We start from the raw sequence: 9,710 nt of genomic DNA, 5'->3' as shown, positions 1-9,710 counted from the left end.
GCCCTGATCTGGTACCCATCCTGTGGCCTCGTACTGGGCACTCCTTTCCCCCCTCTGTTCAGACCTCACTGCCCTGATCTGGTGTCCATCCTGTGGCCCTTGTACCAGAATTCTGACTCCAGCTCCATATCTCTGTATGGGGTCTCGATTAGACAGGCTGCCTGGTTTTCAAATGTGTGTGGTCTGCAGATGAAGAATCAGTAGAGAAGAAACAAAGATTAAAGATGCAAAATGTGGGATAAATAAGTAAACAAGGTCCTAGAGGAGATCAGAGAGGCTGGGATTGGGGCTCCCAGTGGGAGGCCTTTGTTCTATTAACAAAAGCATTTGAGATGAGGGATGGTTTAAGATTTAGGGAAATTTTGAGATGGAGAGGAGGAAACATGGTACAGTTGCCAAGATATAGACCAACCTAAGTGTCCCTCGGCAGATGAATGGATAAAAAATATGTGGTAGATATATGCAATGGAATATTAATCAGCCATAAGAAAGATGAAATTTTGCCATTTGCAGCAACATGGATGGACTTGGAGGGTATTACGCTAAGTGAAATAAGTCAGGCAGAGAAAGGAAAGACAAACACTATACGATATCACTTTACATGTGGAATCTAAAAACTACAACAGGGACTTTCCTGGTGGTCCAGTGGTAAAGAATCTGCCTTGCAGTGCAGGGGACGCCAGTTCGATCCCTGGTCGGGGAACTAAGATCCCACATGCCACGGAAGCAACTAAGCCTGCACGCCACAACTACTGAGCTCACATACCTCAGCTAGAGAGCTTGCGTGCCACAAACTACAGAGCCCACGCTCTCTGGACCCCACTCACCACAACTACAGAGCCCACGGGCCCTGGAGCTTGAGCGCCACAACTAGAGAGAGAAGACCCTCATGCCACAACTAGAGAGAAGCCCGCGTGCTGCAACTAAGGCCCGACACAGCCAAAAATAAATAAATAAATAAATAATCTGTTTTTAAAAGTTATAAAAAAAGTTATTTAAAAAAATACAACAGAGGGCTTCCCTGGTGGCACAATGGTTGAGAGTCCGCCTGCCGATGCAGGGGACACGGGTTCGTGCCCTGGTCAGGGAAGATCCCATATGCCACGGAGCGGCTGGGCCCGTGAGCCATGGCCGCTGAGCCTGCGCGTCCGGAGCCTGTGCTCTGCAACGGGAGAGGCCACAACAGTGAGATGCCCGCATACCGCAAAAAAAAAAAAAAAAAAAAAAAAAAAAAACAAGAGACTTCCCTGGTGGCTCAGTGGTTAAGGCTCCGCACTCCCAATGCAGGGAGCCGGGGTTCGATCCCTGGTCAGGGAACTAGATCCCACATGCATGCCGCAAGTAAGAGTTCGCATGCCACAACTAAGGAGCCCACATGCCGCAACTAAGGAGCCTGCTGCAACTAAGACCCAGTGCAACCAAATAAATAAATAAATACTTAATTACAAAAAATAAACAAAAAATAAAAAAATACAACAAACTAGTGAATATAACAGAAAAGAAGCAGACTCACAGATACAGAGAACAAAGTAGTGGTTACGGGGTGGGGAGGCTATCTGGGGTGGCAGAGGGGGAGGTACAAATTATTGGGTGTAAGACAGGCTCAAGGATGTATTGTCCAACACAGGGAATATAGCCAATATTTTGTAACAACTGTAAATGGAGTGTAACCTTTAAAAATTGTATAAAAATTAAAAAATAAATTTAAAGTGACCTCCCTGGTGGCACAGTGAATAAGAATCTGTCTGCCAGTGCAGGGGACATGGTTTTGAGCCCTGGTCCAGGAAGATCCCACATGCTGTGGAGCAACTAAGCCCATGCGCCACAACTACTGAGCCTACGCTTTAGAGCCCATGAGCCACAACTACTGAGCCCACGTGCCACAACTACTGAAGCCCACACACCTAGAGCCCTTGCTCCACAAGAGAAGCCACCAAAATGAGAAGCCCACACACTGCCACGAAGAGTAGCCACCACTCACGGCAACTAGAGAAAGCCCACATGCAGCAATGAAGACCCAATGCAGCCAAAAATGAATAAATTTTAAAAATAATAATAATTTTAAAATGTTTTAAACAAAAAAATAAATTTAAGAAAAGAGGAGGGAATGTGGGACCAATCCTCTGATACAATCAATAGTTTAGAATTAAGAAATTAGGTGAGATAGGGAGATAACAAAGAAAGGGAAAGATTTCACTACGGGGAGTTATGAAACAAGAATTGAGATTCTGGGTAACAGTTTAAAAAAAAAAAAAAGGCCACTATAGAGAAGTCAGCATGTAAGCAGCACATCACGCATGACTGAAAAGCCTGGGTGATAGACAGACTTCTTAGAAGAGTTGGGGGCAGCTCTCTCCACCAGATGGGTGACTAGTGTCAATATTTTTATGCCAAAAGACTCTAGGTGGGATAGTTGTCCCTATTTTGACGGAGAAATATTTTATTTTACCATGAAGAACAAATGTTCTTTTGACAAGTCTATCACATTTTCACATTTCTCGTAATATCAAATTTTCTTTTGGGAAATTGGCAAAAGGCCAGTGTTGGAGGAAGAGGTGCCTGCCCTGTTTGGTGACAGCCAAACTGAAAGCCTGGCTCAAGTTGGATGTCATGATTTTAACCGATTTTGCACAATGAGGATGCTCAACTTCAACAGAAACCTTTTAGTTTTCAGTATTTTACACAATTAATTTTATCAAACTTTAAGACCATTTTCATTTTCTATTCTAGGAGAGAAAAAAGTTCGGCCCTCTTGGTTGGAATATCTGCTATGAATTTAATGACAGTGACAGAGAATGTGCTTTACTGAACCTCAACCTTTACTGTCAAGAAGGAAAGATTCCCTGGGATGCATTGATTTACATCACTGGTCAGTATGCCCACATCTGATGTCCAGCTGTGCACCACACATTTGTTGGTTTACGCCCACCTGGCTTATACCAAAATGATGTCCTCCCAAGCCTTTGGTGACGGTGGTGATGACTTCTGATACTGCCTTTGAGAAGATAAGACCATGATAAGAATATCATAAGAATATTTACACATAGGAAATGGGATGAATGTTTTCCCAAATAATAATAGCAAAAACTTAGATAGCTCTTGCTACATGCTAAGCATGTTTTAAGCATGTCCCATGAATTAGCAGATTTAATCCTCACAACAACCCTATAAGGTGAAAACTATTATATCCCTATTTTACACACGAGGAACCTGAAGAACAAGGGTGAAGCCAAGATTTAAAGGCAGGCAGTCCAGCCTCCAGAGTCTGTGCTCTTAAATTCAAAGAATCGAAACACGATTGACTAGTCGAGACCTGTTGAGTTAGGTGTACTTATGAAAAAGGAAAAACTATTTCAGGAATTACAATTTTTAACAAATATGAATTGTGGCCAAATGAGATCTTACTGCCAAAATCGGATACAATTTAGACCATGTAGACCCAAATAATGAAGAACAGATTCCCACTGGGAGGTGAGGGAGGGAGAAGAGCAGAATGGGAATGGATGGTTTTCATTGCTGAGCAAGGGAAATGGGGAACAGCAGAGAGGCATCAGCTGATCTAGAGCCTTGAACAGCACGTGACACCTTGGAACATGTTTGAGTGAAGGGCAGCGAAACAGTACGGAAATGGATGAGGACCCATCCCCAGGGTGGACCAAGAGAAGCAGGCATGGAACCTGGGAAGCTCCCTTGTACTCCTGCTCTCAGCCACTCCTGTGTGGCCAACATTGCTTAACATAGCAGTGGGTTAGGCAGAATTCTTCTCTGGCGCCCTCTATGTACCCTGAATTTTCTGCTTCCTAGCTTTTCTCTCCCTTCCTTCTCTCCTAGAACACTTGACCTTTCTGGTTACCTAAATTTCTACTGCTGTGGAAGTAACTGTGTTTTGTTTTTTTTGTTTTGTTTTTTTTTTTGCGGTACGCGAGCCTCTCACTGTTGTGGCCTCTCCCGTTGCAGAGCTCAGGCTCAGCGGCCATGGCTCACGGGCCTAGCCGCTCCACGGCATGTGGGATCTTCCCGGACCGGGACAAGAACCCATGTCTCCGGCATCGGCAGGCGGACTCTCAACCACTGCGCCACCAGGGAAGCCCGTAACTGTGTTTTGAAAAGGATAGAAAGGAATGAGACAAAGATGTATCTGTTCTCATCACTACTATTCAGTGTTGTGCTGAAGTTTCCAGCCAGGGAAATTAGACAAGGAAAAGAAATCAAAGACATCCAGATTAGCATGGAAGAAGTAAACCTATCTTTATTTGCAGATGACAAGATCTTGCATGCAGAAAATCCTAAGGAATTCACACACACGCACACACACACACACACACACACACACACACACACAAACTGGAAGTAACAAATGAGTTTGGCAAGGTTGTAGGATACAAAGTCAATATACAAAAATCAACTGCATTTCTATACACTAGCAATGAACAATTAGAAAATACTTTTAATTCTATTCATGATAACATCAAAAAGAATAAACTACTTAAGAATAAATTTACAAAAAGAAGTGCAGATTTGTGCACTGAAACCTTCAAAGCACTGCCAAAGAAAATTAATCTAAATAAATGAAGAGACATGACATGCTCGTGGATTGAGAGGCACAGTATTGTGAAAGTGGCGATAATCCCCACACCAATCTATAGGTTTAACACAATCCCTATCAAAATCTCAGCTGACACTGTTGCTGAAATTGGCAAGCTGATTACATTTGGATGGAAATGCAAAGGGCTCCAAAAAGCAAAAACAATCCTGAAAAAAAAGAATGAGGTCAGAAGAGTTACATTTCCCAATTTCAAAAGTTATACAAAGCTACAATAATCAAGACAGTGTGAGACAACAAGGACTTACTGTATAGTACAGGGAACTATATTCAATATCTTGTAATAAACTATAAAGGAAAAGAATCCGAAAAAGATATATAAACGTATATGTGTAAACGAATCACTGCTGTATACCTGAAACTAAGACAATATTGTAAATCAACTAAATTCAATTTTTGAAAAAAAACAATATGGTACTGGCATAAGGATAGACATATAATCAATGGAACAGAATTGAGAATCCAGAAATAAACCCTTATATTTATGGTTAATTTATTTTTTTAATAATTTATTTATGTATTTATTTTTGTCTGTGTTGGGTCTCTTTTGCTGCACGCATGCTTTCTCTAGTTGTGGCGAGCGTGGCCTACACACTGTTGCGGTGCACGGGTTTCTCATTGTGGTGGCTTCTCTTGTTGCGGAGCATGGGTTCTAGGCACGCAGGCTTCAGTAGTTGTGGCACATGGGCTCAGTAGTTGTGGCTCGCGGGCTCTAGAGCGCAGGCTCAGTAGCTGTGGCGCACGGGCTTAGTTGCTCCAAGGCATGTGGGATTTTCCCGGGCCAGGGCTCGAACCTGTGTCCCCTGCATTGGTAGGCAGATTTTTAACCACTGCACCACCAGGGAAGTCCCTGGTCAAGTTATTTTTAACAAAGGAGCCAGGACAATTCAATGGGGGAAGGAGAGTCTTTTCAATAAATGATGCTGGGACAATTGGATATCCATCTGCGAAAGAATGAACTTGGATCCTTATCTCACACCATACAAAAACTTAATTCAAAATGAGTGATATATCTAAATATAAGAGCTAAAACTATAAAACTCTTAGGAGAAAGCATATAAGTAAACCTTCATGACTTTGGGTTAATAATGGCTTCTTAGATATGACACAAAAAACACTAGCAATAAAAGAAAAATAATAAATTCAACTTCTTCAACATGTAAAACTTTTACACTTCAGCAAATACCATCAAGAAAGTGAAAAAGGAAACCACAGACTGAGAGAGAATATTTGCAATCATATATCTGATAAGGCACCTGTATACGAAGTATATAAAGAACTCCAACAACAGTAAGAAAAATAATCCAATTTCTAAATGGGCAAAAGATTTCAATGTACATTTCGCAAAAAAAGACATACAAATGCCTAATAAGCTCACTTAGTCATTAGGAAAATGAAAATTAAAGCCATGAGATACCGCTTTACACCCATTAAGATGACTATAATAAAAAAAAGACAGTAACAAGTGTTAGCAAGGATGTGGAGAAAGTGGAACCCTCATACATAGCTGGTGACAATGTAATATGTTGCTGCTGCTTTTGAAAATGTTTTAATAGGTTTACCATATGACCTAGAAATTCCATTCCACGCCTAGTTATATACCAGGGAAAATAAAAACTCATGTCCATACCAAAACTTGTACAGAAATGTTCATAACAGCATTATTCATAATCCCCAAAAGTGGAAACAACATGAATGTCTATCAGCTGATGAATGGATAAAGTGAGGTATAGCCATACAATATTACAAATGTAATATTACTCCACCATAAAAAAGAAATAAAGTACTGACACATGCTCCAACTTGGATAAACCTCAAAAACTTTATGCTAAGTAAAAGAAGCCAGACACAAAATATCACATGTTGTATATTCCATTTATGTGAAGTTTCCAGAAAAAGCAAATATACAGACAGAAAGTAAGATAGTGATTGCATGGGGCCGGGGATAAGAAATGGACAGTGACTGCTAATGGGCACAAGATTTATTTGGGGGGATGACAGAAATGTTCTAAAATTAGATCATGGTGATGGTTACACAACTTTTCAAATTTACTAAAAACTATTTAATTATACATGTAAATTTTAAGTGACATAATTTTCAAGGTGTAGCTCATCAAAAATGTTTCAAAGAAAAAACAATAGGAGAAGAAAAGGCAATGCTTTATCCAGGCAATGATATTTGCTTGTGGTGGGATTTTAGGCAGTCATTTATGGATTAATCCAGAAAATCCAGGTTAGTACCACTATGCTAAATGCTGGAAATACAAAGATGATGTAGTCCCTGCCTACCAAAAACTCATGGGATGGAGATAATAAATAAATTATAATATGGTATGACAACTACCCAAATAGAAGTGTATGGACAATGCTGTGGGAATTCAGAAGGAGCAAATAATGCTACCTGGAGGAATCTGGGAAAGCTCCACCAAGGGGGCAATGGTTGAGTGGGGCACTGAATGGTGGGTTGGGCTCAGCAGGAGAGAAGAGGCAGGAGAGCACACTGGCAGAGAGAACAGTGATGGTAAAGCCCAGCAGTGTCGGGATGTGGCATGCCTGTAGACACTGTGAGTAGTTCATGAGTGCCAGAGCAGAGTATAAAGAGGAGATGTATATGGAGGAAAGCTTTATCTTCAACAAAACTAAAAAAATGTGATCTGCGGGCACATCTTGAAAGCCTGTGTGTGTTGTTAATAAATTTGGGCTCTACCTTATAAGCAATGGTTGGCAATTACAGTCTTTTAGGCTGGGAACAGGTGCAACCACTTATAAAGCTATAACAAAAGCAAGGTGAAGAATTGAACAAGGGGATACAGGAACACCAAGGGAGAGACTAGACAGGAGAGAATAAACAGAGAAAGATTAAGGAGGCTTTAAATATGGGAATGTATTTGGGGTTGGAGGGGGGTGGGGGACGGTCCTTAAAATTTTATAGAGTAAGCTACAGTGATGCCTAAGTCCAAGAGACAGCTCTGAGCTCAAAGTGGGCAAAGACAGAGCTAAACCTAAGGCCTATCCAGTTTGTGTCGGGCCATCCCTGAGCCAGCCCACAGGGATAAGAATGGAAGAGAAGGGGAAGACACCACATCAGGATTTGCAACAAGACCCTCAGGAACTGTGATGCCTGGGCCAGGACAGGTGGTGGACGTGAATGGTAGATGCCCCCTCCCAACATCTGTCTTCTAAACCCAGAAGACTCCTTCCTAAAAGTAAGCCTAAAAGTGAGTCGTCTACCCTGAATCAAATTATTCGAGTTCCTGGTTTACTCACTTTGATCCGAGAAAAACATAACACTAAATCTGGACGCACACAAAGTCTGATGATTTTTAAGGCGAATATTTCTGTGCTACTTCTCAAAATATAAATATTTTTGTTTAAAAAAATTTTTTTTGGCCCTGCCGCACGGCATGTGGGATCTTAGTTTCCCAACCAGGGATCAAACCCGGGCCCTCTACAGTAGAAGCATGAAGTCTTAACCACTGGACCGCCAGGGAAGTCCCCGAAATTTTTTTTAGAATAATGCACTTCGGGGCAACTTTTTCCTCTCACCAGTGACTAATTATTGGAGTCTGCGTTTTCCCGGCCACCCTCCTCTCGCAGACAACGTGATGCAATTGAAGAAACTTGACCTTTATATTCCCATCTAGCCCTCAGGATCCAAGTTGGTCTGAAGCTAGACGGACCCACCACAAAGATTTAACCCAACTTTGCGTTGCAAGATTTCCCAGAGAGTGACTGAAGAGTATTCTCAGGAAAGTACAGCAGCATCTCTTTCTTCCCTCTTAGAGTTGCTAATACAGGGAGTCAGTTACCTGATCATCAGCTCTGGCACTTACTCCCCAACATCCTCACTCTAAGTGGCTGAGCCAGTAAGACTGACCAGAAGTGCCTCAACAGGAGAGGGAAGATAGGTGCAAGCCAGGACGCTACTGTCCTGGAAGAAATAGAGTACCGAGATTCCAAACACAAATAACTTACTCTCAACCAACCATCTCAGCTTGAAAAAGAATTTTTAAAAATATCTTCTTGACATAATGAAAGAGATGGAGATGAGAAATGATGAACATTTAAAGGATTCAGAAGTTGGCAATATCAAGATCATAAGTAAAATGTTTTGGTTTCATTTAGCTCATCGGCCCCCAAAAGAAGCAGTGGTTCATGGAAAGTACGTCTGTTTTAGAATACTACAGTCAATGATGGGATAACACCCAAAATCAATATTTTTGAAGAAAAAAAACAGGAAGAAGAAAGAAATATGTAAACAGATCTCACTGGCTTTAGTATCAGTTATTTGGGAAAAGCAAAATAATTAGGGGAGAGAACATATACTAGATTTTTTTCTGCTTTTTAGAAGTTGACTTTTATTATCTTTGGGGGTGGGGTAATAGAAGAAACTCAATGTGCTATTTCCACTTTCAATACCAAATAAATGTGTGAATAAATAAACCTATTAGAATGTGAGTATGCATATCAATTAAAAGCAAACAATGTTTTTAAATGCAAACTTCTTTTCAGGCGAAATTACATATGGTGGTAGAGTTACAGATACCTGGGATCAAAGATGCCTTCGTACTGTTTTGAAAAGATTTTTTTCTCCTGAAACATTACAAGAGGATTATAAATATTCTGAATCAGGTGAGTGACTTTTCAATATCATGGAAAACAACTTTTTCCAAGAAGTCGTTGACAGCATCTCTCAGTTTTCCATCCAGGAGCTGTCTGTGTCCAGTCCTCACAACCCAGACCCCACACCCTCCCATCCTCATGCTTGACCACCTTCCAAACGGCTTTGGTTGTAAGAGTACAAAGATATCTATTGTACGATAACCATTTTGAATTATTTCTGTTCTAAAGTGGGTGGTATTCTGTGTGTTTTCAAAGTTCCATAAATTCGCAACACACCTCTCCGTAGCACATCCCTGGGTTCTCAGAACCTTGAAATGTTCTGCAGGTTAACACCCTGAAAGGTTAGGACACTGATTAGATGTAAAGGCCTCAAGAAAAGGTAAAGAAACTAGACACAGGGATGAAGGCGAGGAAGACCCGTCCCTGTGTCTCTGTGAGGCAGCTGGCTACAGCCACCATCTGAACAGACACAGAAGCACCAAAC

General features: G+C 41.2%; 1 protein-coding gene across 1 annotated transcript in view; it reads left to right on the top strand.

The window, feature by feature from the left end:
* Positions 1-9,710, top strand: part of DNAH6 (dynein axonemal heavy chain 6) — a 291,735-nt gene that overhangs the window by 258,016 nt on the left and 24,009 nt on the right. Inside the window, exons 68-69 of the mRNA XM_029232839.1 lie at positions 2,731-2,869; positions 9,116-9,235. Of these exons, the coding sequence (XP_029088672.1) occupies positions 2,731-2,869; positions 9,116-9,235 (259 nt within the window). The remainder of the gene's footprint in view (positions 1-2,730; positions 2,870-9,115; positions 9,236-9,710) is intronic.

This window comes from Monodon monoceros, unplaced genomic scaffold (genome assembly GCF_005190385.1).
Source record: "Monodon monoceros isolate NGI ecotype Baffin Bay Population unplaced genomic scaffold, NGI_Narwhal_1 Super_Scaffold_19, whole genome shotgun sequence".
Classification (NCBI taxonomy): Eukaryota; Metazoa; Chordata; class Mammalia; order Artiodactyla; family Monodontidae; genus Monodon; species Monodon monoceros.
The sequence above is the reverse complement of the archived record's forward strand: the minus strand, read 5'-3'. Positions and strand labels throughout refer to the sequence as shown.